This window comes from Mastigoproctus giganteus, chromosome 7 (assembly GCF_048544385.1).
Source record: "Mastigoproctus giganteus isolate SK-2022 chromosome 7, ASM4854438v1, whole genome shotgun sequence".
Lineage (NCBI taxonomy): Eukaryota > Metazoa > Arthropoda > Arachnida > Uropygi > Thelyphonidae > Mastigoproctus > Mastigoproctus giganteus.
The window spans coordinates 33,771,058-33,795,424 of NC_143581.1; the positions used below are offsets into that span (position 1 = coordinate 33,771,058).

Genomic DNA, 24,367 nt, shown 5'->3' on the forward strand with positions numbered 1-24,367 from the left:
GATATTATATGCATTGAGGAACCTTATGTCTCTAAGCACATTTATAAAATAAATAAAATAAATTTTCTGTTCATACTCCGGGACGACCAAACAGTCAGAGGAGTTAACAAGATAGACAGAATACAAGAAACAGCACCGTATTCAGCAGTCACGGGCTTGAACCCCGGTCACTCAAGGCACGTGTACTTATGCACCCGCGCGCCTGACCACTAGGCTACGGAAAGCTTCAGAGGTTCAGAACTGAACTATAAAAAATCCAAACAACCCAAATTGAGCTAACTGCAGCAAAACACAGCTGCAGTGAACATACAATAGCATTACTTCCGACCAACAACGAACAGTATGAGCAATCTTCCAAAGTTATGGGATATCCCATGACTACAAGAATCATCCAGTCCTCTGCAACAGATCCTAAATCTGCCATCATCATATTCAACAAGCTGGATATCACTGTTATCTCTGGCTTGTGTAATCAAAATTCCACCTGTATTTTAGTCTCTACATCAACTTTCTCGTTCTACTTACTGTCACTATATTGTCCATCATTAATATGCAGATATTAATTTATCACAAAGATATCTAGAACAGGTGTTTGCTATTTTAAATCCCACATATTTAATAATTACAACTGATTCAAACTCAAAATCTTTCTTATGGTTCAGCAGTGTCTTGGACAACAGAGGTAGGATTTTCGAGAAATTTTTATTTACCTACAATTTAAATCTGCACAACTAACCCAACCAACCGCACACCTTCTCAAACGTTCACGGAGAATCAAACATTGATTTAGCCATTTCAATGTCCGCCATGTCCTCGAGGATCTCTGATTGGACTATACAGACTGACTACACAAACAGTGACCACCGAGCAATCACTTTTAAGGTATCTCTCCTTCCAAATACTACAGGTCCGCCTCCTTCTCCTCCTCCAAAAGATCTTAGAAGATTTTCTATCAAAACCATCAAATGGCCTTTATTTATGTCTTCAATTCACCAGGATTTTAACGTTGACACTCGCCGGTCTTTGAACCAGTTCAATGCCTCAGAATATGCATTCTATGTACAGGCTGCCTTATTTCGTGCTACAGAACGCTCCGCTAAGAAGAAAATTAGCAAGCATACTACAGTTCCATGGTGGATAGCTGAACTTTCCACTCTGCGCAAAAAAGTACACAAAACAAGCAAAGACTTTCAACGGAGAAGGTCCTGGCCTGAACCAGAAGTCACCAGACTAAAAAATATCTATAAAGGCCAGCGGAACGAATATGTAAATACAATTGCAAAACAAAAACTTGCCTCCTGGCAACACTTAGTTCACTCCACAGGAAATTCTGATCCCTGGGGTCTATTATATAAAATTAGCAAAAAGAAGTTTCACTCTCATGAAGTGTACAACACTGTAGTGAACAACGACACAGAAACCACTAACTGGAATGACTCAATTAACGCCATCCTGGATCGCTTGCTTCCCCTGGACGATCTCACCACAGAAACTCCAGACCAAATATCTATCAGGAATAGCAACTCAACCTACCACTCCTCATATGAAACGGATCTCTTCACTCATCCCGAGCTAAAGCTGGCCCTAAGCAAAATAAATATCCATAAATGTCCGGGTTTAGATCTTGTGGAAAATGCTGTAATTATCAAATTGCCGAAGTCTTTCCAGAAATACTTCTATGTACAACAAATGTCTTACTGAGGGGATATTTCCTAATCTCTGGAAGGTAGCTTTGATCAAAATTATTCACAAGCCGGACAAAAATAAATCTGATCCCAAAGCATACAGACCCATCTCTCTTTTGGCAAACCTTGGCAAACTATTTGAAAGGTTGTTAGCATCCAGATTAGCAGATTTAATTGAAGGTCAAAACTTAATGTCTCATTCCAAGTTTGGCTTCAAGAAGGGAAAATCCTGTGAAGACGCCTTGGTCTCTTTAGTTAACCACATATCAGCTTCGAGGGTTAAATATGAAATGGCCATATTCGTTGACTTCGAGGGAGCTTTCGATTCCCTCTGGTGGGAGAGCGCTCTCAATCGTCTTACCAAAGCCAAGTGCTCTCAGCAACTGTTCCAAGTTATTAGAAGCTACTTCCAAAATAGACTCATCCAAGTAATCTCGAAACAGCAGTCTCTCTCAAGGACCATCTGAAGAGGATGCCCCCAGTGATCAGTTCTGGGACCCCTCTTCTGGAACATAGTTTTGGACAGCTGGCTCACGCAAAAACCTGACAATATCTCTGCCTTCGCCTACGCCGATGATTTGGTTCTTCTAATTCCAGGTCGATCGAGTCTTCAACTAGAACAATCAGCCAATATAACTCTTTCTGAGCTAATCAAGTGGTCAAGTATACATAAACTGCGAATATCTGCCACAAAAACAAAACTGGTGGTTTTTAAGGGCAAGTCAAATTACAGAAGACCTCCAAATATAAAGATAGACGGAAAGCAAATCCCTTTTGTTCCTGAATTAAAACATCTTGGCGTAATTTTAGATGACAAGTTAACCTTCTCCTCTCATATTAATCACCTCGCCTCGAAGATTAAGAAGTTCACTGCAGCAGTTATCCGAATTTCCAAATTGGACTGGGAACTAAATAGGCAGACTCTCTTACTATATTATACAGCAGTATTCGTACCAATAACAACATATCCTTCGGGAGTCTGGTTCCATAGAGCCGTTAATGTTAAACTCCGTTCCAAACTCATATCCACTCAACGGATTATGCTGCTTGCCATGCTCCGCGCCTGCAGGACAGTGTCCTCTGCTGCTCTGCAGATCCTTGCTGGAGTCTTACCACTACACATGCATGTCATCTTCAAAGGACTATGCTATCGTCTAAAGCACGGAGTTCCCGGCGAGGTTCTCGGCATCTCGTGCAACTTAACTGCTAGCATCAAAGACGAGAAACGCAGATTCTGGAATGAACTTATCAGTGTGTGGCAATCACGATGGGATTCCAGTACTACTGCTCAAGTGACCCCTCTTTTGTTCCTGCAGTTACCTTCCCTCTCAACAAGAACGTCCGCCAATGGTTTTATCCCAGCCTAACAACATCGTTTATACTTACTGGGCACGGCTCCATCAACTCCAAACTATTTCAATTTGGCTTGTCTGACACCAATCTCTGCTTGTGTGGTGTTGAGGAAACCTGGACGCACATTCTGTATCACTGCAGCCTGTACCACGATGATAGATCTACACTACAAGATGCTGTCAGCAACTTCTCTGAAGGAAATGAAGTGGCGCTGACTGAAAATTCTCAATCGTTCTCAGCTCTACAACAATTATGCTCTGCTGTTTTCACAAAAAGAAAGCAACTGTTCTCAAGTTTATCAACATATCAACAACAAAGAACCAACCCAACACCTGCATTGTGTATCGATATTTCTTAACTGATATCGCCTGCTATCTACTCTTTTTTTTTTTTTTTTTTTTTTTTAAGCTGGTATCCCAGTTTGGGCAGCTGTGGTTACAGAATTAGCTAACACCCATTAGTATAGCACTACCTCCAGTGGCTGCGGTTTTCATTCTTCCTAGGACAGAAAAAGACTACTGTCTTGTGGTTCCTGTGCCACAATTAATACTTCTGATTAGTTGCGTGATGTGATTTGCTGTGTGAACATGTTACATGTTCATTACACTTATAACATTGTAATTAACACGATTATATGTATATATCACTGTATGTATCTTTATATATTGTATCATTATATGTATCATATATATATATCATTGTATATATAACTATGTATGTACATAGCGGATTTGCCAGTTTCTGGCTAGGGGACGCTTGTTGTTTTTGTTAATAAAGAATGATAAGTCACCCAGAGTTACTTACTCAAGCAATCGGCTAAAGACCAAGATACAACAAAAACCTGGCGAAATAGGCCGACCATCTGTCTCCCAACAATGTACAAGATCCTGACCAGCTGAATAACCAAAAAGATACCAGACCACTTGGAGAGCCAGAACATCGTGGCCGAACAGCAGAAAAGATGCAAGCGAATGAGCAAAGGATGCAAGGAGCAATTGACCATTGATGCGCCACTGTTATAGAGCAAGCTTACATGAAGCGCCGCAACCTGTACATGGCCTACATCGATTACTGCAAAGCCTTCGATTCCGTGCCTCATAGCTGGCTAATAGAGACGCTGAAGATCTACAAAGTCAATCCAACAGTGACAAAACTTCCTAGAAGCAACCACGACGAAATGGAGTACCACCATCAAGGTCGAGAACATCACAACCAGACCGATCTCATCAGGAGAGGAATCTTTCAGGGAGATGCCATTAGCCGACTATGGTTCTGTCTAGCTCTCAACCCGCTACCTACCACTCTCAACTACAGCAAAGCAACTACCTCGGATCACCAAAGAATTCAGCAGTTTTATTTTTAGGCCACCCGAATAATTAAATTCATCTGCCATGCTGTGTGTCTTATGTCTGTTAATTGGGTGTGTTCTATGGGCGAATTGTCTGTCTTGCTGGATGAAAAACGCCAGTTTCTGGGGGGGGGGGAACCTTGCTATTTATGCCTGAGACCGACTAACCCAGCCACGGAGTGAAAAAAGCCCATTAAAGTTCCTCGCGTTATCGAGGAACTTTAAGACTTCAGCAATGATAACAAGATGGAATTTGGGCTAGACAAATGCAAGCCGCACGAATTGCATCATGGGAAATTAGTCGGTCGGAACTACCAGCCGCAGACTGATAAAGAGATCGAAGCCATGACAGGGGAAGAGACAAAAAAATACCTGGGGATGATTCAGGCTCAGTAGTAAGAGCACAAGAAGATCAAGGCCTGCCTGACCGACAAATACCAACAGAGGCTCAGAAGCCTGCTCAAAGCAAACGGAGGGAACACAGTTAAAGCCATAAACGCCTATGCAGTCCCAGTGCCAACATACTCCATCGACATCACAGATTGGACTAACACCGAGCTGGAGAATATCATGAGAAAGACAAGGACAATGAGGTCCAAGAGCCGTCAACACTACCCAAAGTCAGCCGTGGAGAAACTAACAGTAGCTCGGAAAGAAGGAGGAAGGGGCCTGATAGATCTCACCGAGCAAAAAAAGACAGCGAGAGTTAACCTGAAGGATTACTTCTAGAAAAACAAAGCACCACTCTACCAAAAAAAAAAAAAAGCATCATAGCCCACTCAACCTAAGTGAGGAGTCCACTTCCACCAATACGAAACAAACGAAGCTAGAAAGATGGTCAAAGAAGACACTCCAGTAGACACTACAATGACCTCCATAAACACCACATAGTTAAAATGGCGTCCAATGCATGGCTCAGGAGCGGGACGCTCTTCCCCGAGACTGAAGGATAGTTCTCGCCAACCAAGACCAGGTAATCAACACAGGAATTCTAGAAAATACATCACCAAAGAGCCCGGAGTGTCAGATGACACATCTTGACGATGCCACCTCGTCTCAGAAACGATCTAACATATCATCGTAGGATTCCAGATGATCATCCAGACGGAGTACACTCGTGGATACGAGTGTAGCCAGGACAATACATCAGAAGCTAGCGAGGAAATAACAATTGATCAAAGAAAGTGTACCGTATTACAAGTACGAACCGCAGGCAGTACTAGAGACCCCAACCAACAAGCTGTACTGGGACCGCGCCATAATAACGAACAAGGCAATCCCGCACAACAGACTGGCCATAACCCTTGTCGACAGGAAGAAAAAGGCTACCTATCTGATTGACATAGCGGTGTCCAACACTGGTAACCTCCAGAAAAACCAATGAGGAAAAAAATCAGGAAGTACACGAACCTAAAACCTAAAAGACCTATGAACCTAAAAATCAGGAAGTACACAAACCTAGGAGATCAAAAAGATGTGGCATATGTAACAAGTAAAGACCACCCCGATCACTGTGTTAACCACCGGTATGGTTCTACAGATCCTAGCCTAGCAGCAATAGGTCTCCCAGAGAACACCTACAAGAAACTCCAGAAAGTCGCAATCCTGAACACCTGTAGGATAGTCAGAGAGCTCCTCGACCAACAGTAACACCAGACATAACAACAAACCTGTGTACTTGTTAGCAATACCCGTCACGGGGCGGGACCCCAATCAGGGAGAAATAATATAAAATCAACAATAATAATAATAATTTATGGGGTTATCTTAGCTTTTTGGGGAAAAAAAAGAACTGTAATTATATTTTGGTAATCTAAAAAAGAATTCCATTTCAAGCGACCCGGTTTTTAACAAAAATTCTGAAAGAAAAAAAAACAAAAAAACCAGCTGATCTCAAATGTGTGCAGTTTCAGTGAGAGAGAGAGAGAGAGAGCGCAAAAAACTTGTGCGATAAATCCCTTCGGTTCCGAAACACGATGCGTACGTGTGTAGAGATATCTCATTACATATGTAGAAAGATATATATAGACTTCGCTGACGAGGTTTCTTTGAAGATTCTTTTACTAAAAAGTCTTGGAGTGATTACAGTACCACATGTGAGTATTCAAATGACTAAAAAATCTTCGACAGCGAGGGGAAAATAATTTCAGGAATTTTTGGAATGTTAGCCTGATTATGATCGACATTATTAACCTCATTTTGTTGGTGATTAAAGCAGTGTAAATTTTTTAACTAGATGCGATAAAGAGATTTAAAATTTATATTTTGAAGTCTATGTCAAGATTTATTTGAAATGAATATAGCAAAATTCCCAGCAGAACATCAAACAAGTTGAATTGTTGCCTTTTCTCACTGTAATACGTTAACTTGCTGCAAAACTTAGGTTTCAGTGAAAATCCGATTAAAAAAAAAAAAAAACTTCATTTGAAATAAAAACTGCTGTATATATATATATATATATATATATATATATATTTATTTATTTATTTAAAAATATAAATATATAAAATGTATATATATATTTAAATATATATATATTTATTTATTTAAATGTATATATAAAATATACATTTAAAAATACATTGTTGCACAATACCATACAGAATCATATTGATTTTAATCATTATTGTAATCATTAAAATTTATTCTAATTACCAGAATTAGTTATAATAACTCAAACTGATTGTAATCTATTGTTTAAGTATTTATGTTTTCTGATTTACACGTTTGTATATTTGTATTTATATTTCAATAATTGCAATTAATATTTGATAATTCGATGAAAAATATCTCCGGTCTTAGATTCTATATTTGCGCTTTATAGATGCTATTTTTAGTGCACTTATTAGTAGTAATTCGCGTTCGAACAGATAGCGTGGCACTAGTTTCGAGTTCATCTACTGCTGTGGATTCGATTTCAGTTGTGATCACTTGAGTGGCTCAGCCTTCACGAATTACCAGACTTCTTGGAAATTGAAATGTACTAATTAAGAGAAAGAAATTAATAATTTCCTTTAATTATAGTGTGGTTTGACTAAAACGATACCTTTAGAAACACAACCCATGAAGCGTTCCCTGTATCCTACCGGATACAGGGAACTTCTCATCCATCTGCTGTGCATGAAAGACCACTACAAAGCCTATACGTTACAGTATGGCGTGGATTCACAACAGAGTTTATAATCGGACCATTTTTCTTTGAAGAGTCTACACCTCATGGCCCAGCAAGGTGTACGGTAACTAGTGCACGGTACTGCGCTCTTCTAAGAGATCACATTATTCCCGCTCTGCAAGAAAGGAAATGCTTGGAGACTGTAGTGTTGATGCAAGATGGTGCCCTGCCCCACGTTGGTCGACAAGTAAACGAACTGCTCCGTTCAACATTCGGAAATGATCGCATCATTTCTAGATAATTTCCGTAGTTATGGCCAGCTCGATCAACAGATCTCAATCCCTGTGATTTCTGGCTATGGGGGATACCTGAAAGACAGAGTTTATCGTGGCGGCATACAGATGCTTGTCGATATGAAAGCAAGCATTAAACAGCATGTAGCTAACATCCCCAATGAGAAGCTACGCGGAACTGTGTCGCACGCAGTCCTCCGTTTTTAGAATGTCATCTCAAGTGAAGGCAAGCACATAGATTAATATCTGTAGATTTCTAAGTTCTGATATTAAAATCTAATCCTAAGTTAAGTATTCCATCTCATGTTTACAGTATCAATTTCTCTACTGGTGGCGGAAATTTGAACTGAGTTTTTTTTCTTCTACAAATCGCTTCCCCATATACTAAATGACATGCCCACCGATTTTCATAGCGTTATCTCTAACCGTTTTGACACTAGGGTCTCCTTAATAGGGAAACTTATTTTATAATCACCCGGTATATATACATATAAGCTGTGTGGCAACTGTGTAAATGTAAACACTTCATGTCTGTAATTACTCGTGTCACATTCACTATGTGACATGAGTAATTACAGACCTGTTAGTTTAACTTCTGTAGCAGGGAAAATAATGGAGTCACTGGTTAAAAAAGCACTGCAGGATAATATAAACAAGACTGCAGTTATAGTTTAAACACAGCATAGGTTTGTTAAGGTGAAGTCTTGTCTGACCAATTTGATTGGATACTATGATGTGGTCAGAAAGTAACTGGATACAAAAAATAATTTTGATATCATATACTTGGATTTTAGGAAAGCTTTTGATACTGTTGCACACTGAAGACTATTGTAGTAGTAGTAGTAGTAGTAGAAGTGGCATGTGATGCAAGAAAGCAAGTGTATGAGCTTATGCAGCATCAGCCAAAAAAAAAAAAAAAAAAAAAAATCACACCATTCCCTCCAAATGCCTGTCCAGTTCCTCCTTAAATTTATTCAACCTATCAACTTCCACAACGAAAGATGGAAGTTTGTTCCAGCAATTAACCACCCGCTGGCTAAAGGCAAATTTCCGCACATCTATTCTACATCTGTCTTTTCTTAATTTGAATTTATGTCCCCTTAGGTTCGTAATCTGAACAAGTGGAAGGATCCCATCAGAATTCAGCGTGCTCAACCCATTCAAGGCCTTATATACAAGTTGGACAAGTTGTAAAAGTTGGAGCAGTATAGCATTAAGGGCAAGTTGCTACAATGGATAAAAGGATGGTTGAGTGTAAGAATACAGAGAGTGGTAATCAATGGACATCAGAGAGTGGCTCTTCGTGGACTAATGTTGGGTCCATTGTTGTTTTTTGTATTTATAAATGATATTGATGATGGTATATCAAGCTTAATATCCAAGTTTGCAGACGATACGAAAGTTAGCAGGATTGTTAAGGACACTAAGGACAGTACACCGCTGCAACCGGATCTAGAAAAGTTAAGCAGATGGGCTGAGAGGTTGCAAATGAAGTTTAACATTGACAAATGTAAAGTACTACATATGGGAAGCAGTAACCCCAGCGTAATGTATCAAGTCTGTGGTACTACATTGACAGTGGTAGAGAACGAAAAGGACCTGGGGGTAATTGTGCAGGCAGATACGAAGTTTTCTGAGCAGTGCAGGCGGTGCACAAGAGTAGCTCATGGTGTCTTGTCAATGATATACAGGAATTTTTCTAGCAGGGATAAGGAGGCGATTATCCCTTTGTATAAGGCAATAGTCAGGCTACACCTTGAGTACTGCATACAGGTATGATGGCTTCATTTTAGGAAACATGTTGAGCTACTAGAACGAGTACAGAGAAGGGCAGCGAGATTAGTAAGTGGAACAAAGGGTTGCTGTTACCAAGATAGGCTTAAGTTCTGCAAATTTCAGCGTCTAGAGACTAGGCACCTGCGAAGTGATCTGATTGAGGTGTATAAGGCCTTGAATGGTTCGAGCAAGCTCAATGCTGATGGGATTCTTGCTCTTACTCAGATTCCGCACCTGAGAGGGCATACATTCAAATTGAGGAAAGAGAGTTGTAGTAGAATAGATGTTCAGAAATTTGCCTTTAGCCAGCGGGTGGTTGATTGCTGGAACAAACTTCCATCTGCCATTGTGGAAGTTGACGGCTTAAATAAATACTAGACAAACTTTTGGAGTGAATGGATGGACAAAACTGGAAGGTTTGTTTTTTTTTTTCTTTTTTTGACTGATGCTAGATAGACTTACTTTCTTGCATCATATATTCCTCTACTACCGATAATGTTAATGCGTGTAAGTAATTAAGATAGTACAATTTAAATTGAAGGACTAGTCTCCTAATGGAAGAACAACAGCATCTAACGGGATTTTCCAGAATATGCCAATAAGATAATCAAACCGAAAAGGGTTATATGTACGGAAAAAAATTACAGATTGCAAAACAACCTAATATAGTATTTCATGTGAAATATGCAGGCCATTCCTGGATATATATGTATACCCAGTTCAAGTTGCATTGATGAACAGAGGAATTCTTAAAGGCCTCTTCAATCGAAGTTGTAGTAAACTGATATCAGGCAGCGGGAGTAGGAGTTTCCACTGCGAGTTACTCCAGTACATTTTTTTTTTTTTTTTTTTTTTTTGTTGTTTGAGTAGTTGTATGGTGCCAAAAATTCCCAAGGTGTGTGCGATGAATTCCCCAAGCTCTTACTGCAGTGAAGTGAGTGAGTGAGTATTGTTGCAATATGAATGTAAGAACTCTTGTGTAAAAAAAAAAAAAAAAAGCTATTTTGGCTGACGATGAGAACTGGCTGCACCATTATGATCCTGCCTTGCAAAATACGTTTTGCAGGTTCTAGTTGGTGATAAAATGAATCCCAAACCCCAGAGGAGTTTCTACGTTGTTTTTTATAAAACAATAAAACAAGGCAATTCTAAATATTAGGAGCAACAAACGAAAGAAAGTGACAATCGAGTTAAATAAATACAAGGTGAACGCTGTTACAATATGAAGAAGCTGGAGACATGAAAGTTTGTTTGTTTTAGTATTTGAACCAAGGCACCCTGGGCATGAAGGTCGCGAAGTATCATTACGCTGTGTCTATTAATTGTGTTAATTCTATAGTCGGTTTGTATGTCTGCTGTACAAAAAATAAAATCTGCAATAACCTGACAAAAAAAAGGGGGGGGGGGAATTAACTTTTAATATGCCGGTGTAGAATGTAATGGGCATCAGTTTGAATAAAGAAAAGTTTCGATTTTTTAAACATCAACGTTAAAAACAACACGAATTGAATATAATTTCAGTAAAGTAAAATTTGAATAAAATTTGAATCAGTTATAAATAAAATCTACAAGACCAAGGAACGAATTGATTAATCGCTTCAATTCTCGAACAAATATCCTTATTTATTTGCAGTTCATCCCAATTCGCTCAGGCGTGTTGCTCCCATCTGTCTCTCATACATGGTGATCTCATAAACCCATTTCATTTTGGAAAAGTAAGATAAAAAAAAAATATATATTAGCCTGCCGAAATTAATACTCTATGAACAAATAGTACGAAATACGAAGTTAACAGACTACCTGAAGATCGTCTAACATTTTTTCTCCATTTTGCCTCAAACGCTGAAGTTGCCGTTGGAGTTCTGCAAGTTCATCATTTGCTATATAGCATTTTTGCTGATGTGTTAAAGCATGCTGTCGATCAGCAAATAAACTTCGAGTCCTTGATCTTTTGCGAACTGAGGATCGAACATCGGCACTAGAAGATGAACTGTCCATAGACGTTCTTGAAGATGCACCAGATGGAGGAGTTCTAGAGAGCTTTTCTGATGGCAAAACTATTGGTCCATGGGTCTCTTCTACCCTTCGAATATAGTTTTCTAGTAGGGTATTCTCTTTAGCAAGCAGGGAATTGTTGTAGCTAGAAGAAATATATATCGATAATTAGACTAAACATTCGTTGTTCAGTGTTAACTAGAACAAATAAAAACTATAATATATAGAAGTACAATGTTCATCTGCATTGTGTTTAACTGCCCGTTTAGTCTTGATAAAGTTCGATTTATCTGATTTTTTTGTCTAAAGAAATACTTTTTAAAGAACAAAAATTATGGTTCATTATAAAGAAGTGCGTGAAATTGTATGCGAGTACATAAAAAATAAAGTGTATCATACAAAGCAAACACGTGAGACTACTACAAAATAGTTTCATACATATATAGGGGTTCTATATATGTTTCTCAAAACCCACGCAGCAGGCACAGAAGCTATGGCCGCTTTTTCCCCCATAATATAGTTGAAATCAGGGACAATTTAAGCACCCATGGGCTCTGGTCTAAGAGCAATTTTGGCATTTCTAGATTGCCCAAATATAAGTAAACTGTAATATAAATAAATTTTGAAGACTATCGCAGCTGGAGCCGGGGATTGCATCCCCTAACCCCAGCCATCTCTGGCTAAAATACTATACACTTGCAATGAAAAATAGTATAAATGAATAATATTGCAATTAACGAAACCAAGAAACATAAAAATAAAAAAGAAATATATGCACTGTTATATGCATAATTTTTTTCCCCCTTGAATGTGGTATGCGGGCAAAGATATCATCGTAGAGCCATAACAGTTCCTACGCACTACTCCAAACACTGTCGAAATAAATATATTATAAATATGAATGTGTTTGTTAGGAGGTCACGTGATTGTCTATTGCTATTCCGTCACAATATTAACAATCCGGCTGAAATTACACCTGGCACAGACGCAGTGGCGAAACTACTGTACCGCTGGGCCGGTAGTTTCACCGCGAGTGAGTGGCGAAGAGTCAGGGAGCCCATGACTGGTTTGGTACGGTTGTTAAAGATCACGTGCGGCTCTTCTGAAATCTGTGGGAGTGCAGAATTTATAGTTTCTCCTCTGCAGAGACGGACATCCTGTCTTGTCCAAGCCGACCGGGCTAGTCGAGTGGGTAAAGTACCTGCCCGGCAATCCAAAGGTCGCGGGTTCGATTCCCGCCTCGGGCTTGGATCAAAGTACTGCAAAAACCTTGGGAGGTGCAATATGGCCACGAAGCCGATGCGCCAACAACTACCAAATCAAAATCAAAATCAATGTCTTGTCCAAAGGCCCATATATTCTTGTTCCTTCCCTGACAAGTTAGATAATGTACGCATTGTATTACAGTTCTGGTGTGTTTAATTATCAAACAACGTATCTCAGTTGTTAAAAATTTCTATACTGTAATCAAGAAGTGTTTGCCTTTTCCAGAACTACCACACCGCGTGACATTCACATGATAGAAGACCCTGAAATGGAATTTCTTAGCAGTTTTTTAGGGAGCAGGGGATAACATCGTTAACCTATTAATATGAAATTTAGCACAAAGGTACAAAAAATGTTCTCTGAAATTATGAAAGGATCAGAGCTAATATCTTAAACTCTTGTAATTCTAAATTCATTGCAAAGCTCCTCTGTGGGGTGAGGATACTGGCTGTGGAATCAGAATTAGACCTAAAACCTCTCCAATGACCACCAAAATATACTCTGAAAGCGTTGGTCGATCTGAGTTTTCCTTCTCAAATACGTTTATTTATATGTGGAAATAATAAGTGAAAATTGCTGCATGGTGAGATCAGGGTTGTAATGTATTATCACTATTGTCCCTAAAACTTTCCCAAAAGACCAACAAAATATATCAAAATCTGGTGGAGATCCGACATTTCCTTGTCGAGTAATACCAAAATACTCTTTTATTTATACATGTATATACCGTATAGAGATTTCCGTGGTGAAGGGAGGAACCCGGAGGGTTATGGAATCGCAATTGTCTTTGAAAGCTTCGGTAATCAATGATATATATTATATATGATGAAATTTTGGTGTTGATCAGAATTTTCGTTCTCGAATAATACGCGAACATCCGAAACTAATATAGATTTCAGAGAGAAGGTAGAAACTGAGGGATATTGAATCAGAATTTATCCCGAAACCCCCAGGGACTAAAAGAACAGGTGCTTAAAATTTGGTGTCAGTCTGACTTTTTTTTTTTTTTTTTTTTTTCGACTAATGACCAAATTTCTGTTGTTTCAATTGAAATGAAATTTAGCATGGTTCAAAAAATCTTTCGAAAGGGCCCAAATATAATATAAGGTTTCATGAAAATCTATCCACCAGAAAACGAGTTGTTTCATGTAGACACACACATGCGAACATAGTGAATACAATAGACATCGTATATATTCACATGCGAGCTTGCCTAAAAAAATTGTCGAAACTTAATACTGTATTATATTACAGACACGCTCCGTTAATCGGATAATCAAGTATGCATTATGCCCTAATTCGGCTTTATGTGAAAAGAGAAGAAAGTTTAACTGTAACAAGTTTCCTTTTACCTAAACATTAAGAATTCACTAAGCTATAGTTGCGTGGGGGAGGTGAAATATGCAAAAATAAGTTATTGCTCTGCACGTGTGTTTATATCAAAAACAGCCTTTCTTAAACTGAACCGGAGAAAACATACTACGTCTACTAATAAATTTATGACTGATGATAATATCGTCTATACGTAAGGAGAGGAAGAAATGAGAACGAAAAAGGGTAGCAGTTTCAGATAAGATTCCCCATCAAATAGCAAATAAGCATTATATGCTTTACAAGCACTGGCCTAAAATTCTGAAAAGAAAGTGTGCGCAAAGCTATCATTAAATAATGTTTACTTAGCCTAGAAAGAGTTCATCAAATAGTTATCACATATTCCATTTAAGGTTATCTCTTCGCATTACTTCAGCAGTTTCATGCGTATTAATAACATAATGTCACTGTTCTCTTTGAGACAATGTATATCTAGATTCCCTCATACATTAATGCAGCGTAATATGTACTTAGATTGGCCTAGATCCGTCAAAACAAGTGATACACCAAATTAGAGTTGCACTTATAAATACTGTATTATGATTCAACATCCTATTATTCTTTTCGGTCTCTCACTTGCAGGATGAAATCAACCGCCTGCTAGTATTCTACGAATTATCATACAAAACTGCAACTGGGAAGGGAATTCTTAATTGCCATTAAGGTTTTACTATTCAAAAGTAGTCTTGTTCACATATACAGGAAAAAGGTTACTGAAAAAGCAAAAAGTTGCATTAATTTTTTTTTTTTTTTTTTGAATGAAGACAACAAAAAATTATATATGGTAGTACTGCCATTTTAATATATTTACTATTTAAAACGTTTTTAACGTTTAAAAGGCTAGTTCGCCTTAACCCGTTCTTCCCTTTATACTATATATATATATATATATATATATATATATATATATAGTATAAAGATGAACATTGTGAACATGGGACCTTTACACCTCGTGCTGCCAACAGAGGACGACCAAGATCTACGATTCCTGAAGTAGAGGAGGAGATTTTGGATGTTGTGCATGCCACTCCTGGAATCAGCACACGCAGAATAGCAATGCAACTGGCTGTTCAACGTTCGACTATTTGGAAAGTGTTGCGAGAACACCAACTATATCCTTACCATCTGCAACGGGTACAGGCCTTGTCACCAGCAGATTACCCTGCACGAGTAATGTTCTGCCAGTGGTTCTTGCAGCAGTGTGGTACAACTTCTCACTTTCCTGCCTTAGTGATATTCACGGATGAAGCACAGTTCACACGAGACGGAATCCAAAACTTTCACAATCAGCATGTATGGGCTGAGGAAAACCCACATGCAATTCTTCCATCACATCACCAACAGCGGTTCAGCCTCAACATCTGGGCGGGTGTTTTTGGTGATGAGTTAATTGGGCCCCATGTACTTCCAAACAAACTCACAGGGCAGGCGTACAGAATCTTTCTGGAAAACAACATGCCTGATTTCTTGGACGACACGCCACCGATCATTCGTCAACAAGCACACTTCGTGCACAATCGCGCTCCCGCACATTTCAGCCAGGCGCACTATAGCCCCAGCGGCTCGTGCGCCATTAAACCCCCATCACTCACGTTTCAGCCACCTAGCCCGCAATTACCTGAATCGAAGGTTTCCTGGTCGGTGGATAGGTAGAGGTGAACCAACTGCCTGGCCTCCACACTCAGTGATTTAAACCCACTAGATTTCTTCTTGTGGGGCCATTTAAAGTCATTGGTGTATTCGACTCCGGTAGCTGATGTGGAAACTCTCCGCAATCGAATTGTGGCAGGTTGTGAAACAATACAAAACATGCCAAGAAATTGGCATCGTCTTCGCGAGTCCATGAGACGTCGATGTGAGGCCTGTATTCAGGCAGAAGGTTGACATTTTGAACAATTACTATAAGGTGATGTGAACAGTTAAGTGTCATAGACAGACCTTCAAAGCTCGGAAACCAAGCATTTCCGGAACTATGTTGATATAAAATATTTTTATTGTCTACATATGAGAAACTCATTCCTGAAGTTATGCCGTATATTTTTGAGACACCCTGTATACACAGCAATGGGAAAACAAGAAGAGTTTTAAATACTTTCTCATTTTTAAATCTGAAAGTTGAACTGTATTAAAACTTTTCTGATTTCTAAGTTATCTATTGACATGAAATTTTGTATAAAAAAAGGTCCAGAAGAATATACTAAATGAGTGCTGAAATTTTGCAAAGGACCAGAGCTACTCTTCCAGGTTAATCGAAATATTTTTTTTTTATGGCGGGGGAACTAGGGTAGGCCATAAAATCTAAATTGGACTTGAAACCTTCACAAAAACAAACACCACATACATTGAAAATTTGGTGTCAATCTCTGAGATTTCTTTGTAGTGTAACTCAAAGATCTGAAACATACTTCCAATGTATAGAGATAATCGGTCTCATTTTAATTAAATTTGGCATTATTCATATAAACCTTTTTAAAAGATTTAAATGTAAAATTTCATTTAAATTCATCAACTGGGAGTCGAATTGCTACATGCGGATGGACGGGCATGGTACGGACAGGAGGCGCCACGCCTAAAAACAATAGAAAATATGGATAATTTCCTGTAGTACTTTTAAGGTTGAAAATATTAAATCAGTGTCAGGAAATTTATTAACATTATTATTATAGCTTATCCTCATGGCCCAAGTACCCCTTCAATTTAATACTGACACATTTTAAAAGTTACAGTCGTAATCGAAACGTTTTTAGAATTCGAATTTTTAAAAAACACAATTTTATGGATTTAAAAGTGGATTATATATATATATATATATTATAAAATAATATAAAATACACTTTTAGAGCATAAACAATTTTTAATTAATTAATAAATAAATGGCTTTTTTGTATTAAGTAAAAATCAACGTAATAGTATCTCCTCAGAAAAGAATAAGTCAAGCTATCACATTTTATATACAAATCGATTGCTATTAAATTTAAACATTAAATAGCCTTATTATTAATACAACTATTCGCAATAGCAAAAGCAAGTGCCAACCTATAAAATCGAATTTTTTAATATTTTTCCCATGATATACCCATTCTGTCCTTATCCCCGTCTACCTGTCTCTGGAGTTAAGCCACAAGACACTTGGTACAGACAACGCGGGCAGGTTCGTACCCACACCAATACACACTTGCATCTAATGAAAACATACAGACAAATCACACTAACATCATGAAATATAATGGTATCGCCACTCCTAGCTACTTGGTAAAATCAAGGACGTGTTCCCCTGTCTCTGGCCTTTGTAGCACCGTCCTCTATCTACTTGGATAGGGTGATAGGGCTATGTCTCACTCTTCCTTCCCCACTGTCTATCGCCCTGCCTTCCTAGCGGCTCCCTGAACAGGCATAAATCCTTCGGGAGATGCCTCTTGCTCTTTCCAGAGGCGGATTTAACGGCGAGCGCACCGGGCGCTCGCCCTGGACCCCGACTTCTTAAGGGCCCACGCAAAACCCCAACTTTATACGCAAAACCCCAACAAATTAGTTGAACATATTAGTTCAACTAATTTGTTAGCAACTAAGGCCATATGGCTCAGGGATATGCGGTGTTCAACTAATAGTTCAACTAATAGTTGAACTAATATGTTCAACTATTAGTTCAAAACTTTGTGATTATTATTATGCTATTATTAATTATATTATACATATATTATATTCAAATTTTATTGGAAATAAAACATTAATAGTACATAATATTTTTTATTTATTTTAAAAAATGGTTAACATGTATTTTTATTTTCCCTGTCTCTCTCTTTTTTTTAAGGGGCCCAATATTTTCTTCTGCGCCCGGGACCTCGACCGACCTTAATCCGCTCCTGGCTCTTTCCCCTATCTTTTACCACCCCCACTATTATCCAAAATTTTGCCTTTCTCCAGGAGGGGTTTCCCTTCCTAAACCCACCTTGCTACACTTTAATTCTACCCCTACCTGTAACATTCCTGACTTCCTTGGCGCCTCCGTAGCCAGGTGGAAAGGAGCAGCAGTGCGTAGCACACGCTTCTTGATTAGACCGGGGTTCGAGCCCGTCACCACCAAATACGGAGGATGCGGAAAGGTCAGGGAATGACCACCGCATATCCCTGAGCCATATGGCCTTAGTTGCTAATGCTCCTGAAACCTGACTTCCTTCGAACCAGGCTGTTGTTCCTTGCATTCCAGTGAGTGAGCTGAGGGCAGCATAGATGAAAAGGACATACCTGGTCTGGCTCCTTGTGCCGGAGATTGGGGCTAGGAAGTTACCATCCTTGCTCCATTTCAATGGATTTCCCTACAGGTGATAGCAGATTCCTGGCTGCAAAGAAACCAAACATACAATACAACACAGGAGGATAAGAAACACGACGATACTAGCACAATAAGCATATCTGGCTAAGCAGAGTTGCTATTCAACACAGAGACACAACGTCGGGGTGTGAGTAAGTGACCAGATTTTCGGTGATGAAAATCATTTTCTTCTTTCTGAAGGAAAAATCGGTACAATTCCGTAAAAAAGCTATAAAAAGCCAGACATATTTAACTTTTATCCCTCTGGCTTTTTCTAGGGCGCTCTAGTATTAGAAACATTGATATTCATGAAACAGCACATAAATAGAGCAGTAATTAATTTCCCCTTTGCTTCAAATAATATTGTAAATCAGTTAACAAAAATCGGAATGCATTTTACATGGGACAGTCATGGAAAAGTCACAAAGGGGGAAAAAAGTAAGAAGGCAACTGACCATGATAGTTATTTACACAAGAAACATTTTTACAGCTTATCCGATTGCTTTTTACCAATTCTTTAAACCGGTCTTTTTTAAGCAGTGGGTTTCTAGAATTTGATAAAACGATGGGATATAAGTGTTTAGGTTGTTGTCGTACCAGTGATGTACATCATTTTTAATCTTCGCATCGTCAAAAAAACGTTTTACAACAAGCTGTTATTTAATTGAAACGAATAAATAAAAATCGCTATGTGCGAGGTCAGGACTGTAGGGAGAATGAACGAGAAATTGCAACACTAAAATCAAGAATGGTCTGTCGCGTGGCGCGAACTATATGCGACCTTGTGTTATCATGCAACAGCAATACTCCACGTTTTATTAGCCCAGTCCATTTTCCATGATATGAGTCCCTAAGTTCTTTCAGAAGTTTTGCAATACGATGTAACAATTGGTGATATCTTTCAGGCTTTTGAAAATATACAAGAGCACCATGATAGTTTCCGAAAACAGTCACCAATACCTTCCACGTTGATCGCTCAACATTAAACTTCCCTGTTGGGTTGAACCAGGAAGCTTCTATGGCATTAACGAACGTTTGTATTTTAAAAGTGATATACTCATGACTCATCCCATGGTTCCCTGTCTGACGATGCGAAGGTTAAAAATGATGTACGTTACTGGTAATGACTGTAACCGAGGTCTTTTTAGGTAGAGGGTTTCCATAATTTTATAAAGAGGATTTCCATAACTTTATAAAATTATGGAATAATTTTATAAAGTTAACAATTTATTCCATAGATTTATGAATTCTGGAAACCAGCCGTTTTTACGTAGTGGGCTTCCAGAACTGGTCGATATTTTCTAGGTCCTTTTACTCAGTGGACTTCCTTTTATAAATCGATGTTTAAATGTTTTTGGAATATCTTCACAACGAGCTACCATGATATTGAACTACCTTGAATAAGTAACGCGCTTCACCATAGGAGAAGACCATTGTTACTCATGCGGATACCACAACCGTTCCCAGCAGATAGCACCACCGTACGGCACCGGTTCGGAGCTTATTGGCTCCTCATCGGTGGGTGGTCAGATACCCTGGTGTTGCAATGATGAAACCCCAGTTGTGAAGTATAATTCCACAATAACAGATATGTTTGATGGTGTAAAGTAATTTAAATTACAACTCAATTTAGGGCTATGGCCCCAGGTTACGAAAGAAGTTAACTTACGTACAAGCTAGCGTAATTACATCATTTCACCACATAGCCAACTCTCATAGATATTCACAATATGAGATATACTTAAATGATGCCAATTTTTAACTACTTAGTAGTTGACAGCGTGCAGAAACGATGTAATTACACTAACCTGTATGTAAGTTAACTTCTTTCGCAACCTGAGGCTATTGCCCTAAATTTGCGTTGCAATCGCTATAAGTCTGCGCGGTAGCACCGGAGCCGGCCTAAGGCACGATCGAGCGGTTCCCCCGAACAGGGCACCAAAATTTATGGGACACAAAATTCCCCGAAAATTCACTGATTTTCTCTAAATTTCAAGTCGGAGATGACGCACCAAAAAATCTCGCACAGGGCGCTGACAGACTTGGGGCCACTTTTGGGTAGCACAGTGGTATCGTCACCGTCCTCCCCACACCGCGCGGAAAAGCCCTGGGTTCGAATCACGTCGATGACGAGAGGAACTTTAACGGGCTTTTTTCACTCCGTGGTGGAGTTAGGCGTAAATAGCAAGGTTTTTTCCCCTCCAGAAACTGGGGTTTATCCTTCCAGAAAAACAGGCAAATTGACCAGAGAACACATGCAATTTACAGACATAAATATGAATATATATAAGAAATTACGGGTGGCCCTAATATAATTATTTTAATTTTTGAATTTTTTGTAATCGCTATCCTAAATTAACAAAATTACATATTATTAATTTTATCTGTGCATATTTCATGCTTTTCATGAAAAACGGAGAAAACAGCATCCCCAAAACTTTTTTTTTTGGGAAGTGACACCAGGATAATACGCTAAAAATCGGGGAAATACCGGAGAAATGGGACGTTTGGTCACCACAAGTATGAAGGAATCCTGAAGGACCGTCTAGACTAGACCAGTGGTGCGCAAACTACGGAGCGCAACCCACAGAGGAGTCGCGGAAATTTTTAAATAAATTTATTTTTGGTGTACATAAAAGCTAAAAACCTGTTAAAATTACTTTTTCAATACTGTAGGCGTAGAGAATTTACAACTCGAACTAAGTCTGAGATACGAATGAACCCTACTGCCTATTCCGTCGGGAATATACCTTAATTTGCTCACTGGCTATGGACCCATATTGTTATGGACAATAACAATATGGGTCCTAATACTAGCAGACTCCAGCGCCTGAGGACTGGAATCAATTGAAACAAATCTATCACAGAATGTATACATACTCTGCTTAGGTATTGACCATATGAGATACTTGAAATAATTTGAAACATAACGAAGAAATTGTGCTGCATATAGCAAGTCTGTTGTACGCATGCTTTATTCTGCTTCGTAATTCGGTGCTTTCATATCAACTTGTTCTCCCTGCTGCAACAAAAATTATTTCAATTATGCATGGAGAAAAATACAGCAACGATTTAAAAACCATTCCTCTGTCCAGAGACCAGTTCTCGCGGCGTATTACAGTTATCACGGAAAACATAAAATTCAATTTATTAAATCGATTGAGAGAAAGTCCAATTTTTGCAATACAGTTAGATGAATCCACAGATATTTCCAACCTTGCTCAACTTATTGTATATGTCAGATACTGCTATGAAGGAGATATTTTGGAGGATTTTCTATTTTGCAAAGCTTTCGAAGGAAGAACGACGGGTGAGAAGATTTTTGATGTTATAAATATTTTCTTTAAAACAAATGATCTAACGTGAAACAACTGTGTTGCGATTTGTACTGATGGTGCGGCTGCATTAACGGGAGAAAATAAAGGTTTAAAGGGCGAAATTGCTCCAAATATAGTAGGTAAAGGAAATTGCTCCAAATATAGTTTAGAACCATTGCATCAGTGGCGTAGCTATCATGTAGGCAAGCAAGGCAATTGCCTCCAGGCCCGGGCCCTTTAGGGGCCCGGCGTCTTTGGCTGTCTCCTGTTTTTGCAATTTTCATTAATTAAGTAGGGGCCCGAACATGTTCTTTGCCTCCGGGCCCTTTTTCGGGCCCGGAGGCAAAGCTACTGCATTGCATTATACATAAGGAAGCATTACTAGCAAAGGAAATGCAAACCGAATTGGACGAAATTTTGAAAGATGCAGTAAGTGTGATCAACTTTATTAAAAGTGGAAGCTTAAATAGTAGAGTTTTCACTAACTTTGTAATGAAATGGGATCCGCTTATACGCTTCTTTGATATACGAAAATGAGATGGTTGTCCAGTGGTAAAGTGTTGCAACGTCTTTTTGACTTCAAACATGCAGTTTTTATTGATTTTATCGGATAAAAATCAGAACCTTGCTTAATTGTTTAGAAATCAAAAATGGCTTGGAAACCTTAGTTACCTTGTTGATATATTTGAAAAACTTAATGATTTAAATTTAAGTCTTCAAAAACAGGGAACTGATATTAATATTCAGTGATAAAATAGAAGCTTTCAAAAAGCAACTTAATCTTTGGAAAATTGAACTGGAGCGTAATAATACTGAGACCAGAATCCGTAGCCGAGTAGGCAGGAGCGGGAGTGCAGTAGCACACGCTCTTTGAGTAAACCGGGGTTCAAGCCCTTGACTGCTGAATACGGTCGATCTGCCAACTCGCATTGGACCAGCGTGGCAGATTATGGTCCATTTCCCTCAACATGAATTGTTGAAGAGGCTTCATCCTGCAGTGGGTCGATAATGGCTGCGCTTTACTTAATACTGAGACATTCGATTGGTTTTCTGAATTTGTTAATAGCAATAATATTGACAGTCTACAATTTAGGGATATCATTGCCACCCACCTGACAATGCTAATTAAGAATTTTTCCAAACGATTTAATGTATCTCCAGAAAAAAAAGTTGTATTGGATTCGTGATCCCCTTGTTTTTGAAATTTCTTCGTGCCACGAAATTACCATAGAGCAAAAGGAAGATCTTATCGACCTGAAGTTTGACGAATCATTACTTGCACGTTTCAGGACCTCCAACTTGTGAAAATTTTTGGCTTTCTCTTCAAGAAGAGTATCCAGAATTATCGAAAATGGCGATACAAACTTGCTACCTTTTGGGTCTACAAATTTATGTTAAATTGGCGTCTCAAAATTAACAACTATAAAAGCAAAACAACTTTCCAGAATTATCGAAAATGGAGATACAAACTTGCTACCTTTTGGATCTATAAATTTATGTGAAGTTGGCTTCTCAAAACTAACAGCTATAAAAGCAAAACAACGTTCCAGACTTGATCCAGAAGACGACATGAGATTAGCAATTTCAAATATTGCACCAAATATTATCGGTTATCCAGGCTCATCCTTCTTATTAATTGTTTTGTTTTGTAATTGTTCATTTTTTATTGTTTTGTAATTTCAATAGAAGAATTTGATTTATTGTGTTTTGCTATACTGTATTCAATTAAAATATTAAAAAATTATTTTAATATGTAAATTAAAAAAGGAGACAATTTTTTTATTCCTTTCTCAGTATTCGAATATAATTTTCTACACATAATTTATAAAATACTATTTTTGTTCTCTGAAAATCTGGTCATCCTACCTCGGGGTTTACATTAAGGGGTCACGTCAATTTTATATTTAATAAAGGGGGTCGTGAGTGAAATAAGTTTGCGCGCCACTGGACGAGACAATGAATATATACACACTATATATCTGATACATTTGAAGAAACTAATACCCGATACATGTGGAGCAAACAATATTTACAGAAAAGAAACAAACCCTCACAAAATACATCACGCTTCCAAAAAATATATATTTTTAAAGCAAATAATTAAGAGAACTAACCTTTGTAGAAGCAAACAAATCACCGAAAGCTCTAATCTCCAAAAAAAAAAAAAAAAAAAAAAACGGTAATTGAAAGGGTACACTGAACAAGACTTCTAACACTAAACATGAACACAACCGCCTAACGAAGGATTTTAAATTCAACAGTGATAAAAAAATATATAAAAAAATAAATAAAAAAAAACGAGACAGAGTGTAAAAACGCAAAATAACACAAACTGCACTAAAATGAGAAAGAACAGAAAACATGGAAATCCGGAAAAGACAAGTGGATCCGAAATCGTCCAGAAAAAAACTGGAAAGCTTTGCAGATCTGTGTATATATATATATATATATATATATATATCCAGGGAGGTTCAATCTTTAAAATGGGAATTTTTTTTTAATATATTATCCAACTACTGGAAATTTTAGAGCAGTACAT

At 38.3% G+C, this 24,367-nt stretch overlaps 1 protein-coding gene across 1 annotated transcript in view; it reads right to left on the reverse strand.

Annotated features, from left to right (window-relative positions):
- LOC150082805 (cilia- and flagella-associated protein 263) overlaps positions 1 to 24,367 on the reverse strand; it is a 93,699-nt gene that overhangs the window by 45,405 nt on the left and 23,927 nt on the right. The window contains exon 2 of the mRNA XM_090378289.1: positions 11,368 to 11,707. Coding sequence (XP_090234415.1) covers positions 11,368 to 11,707 — 340 coding nt within the window. The remainder of the gene's footprint in view (positions 1 to 11,367; positions 11,708 to 24,367) is intronic.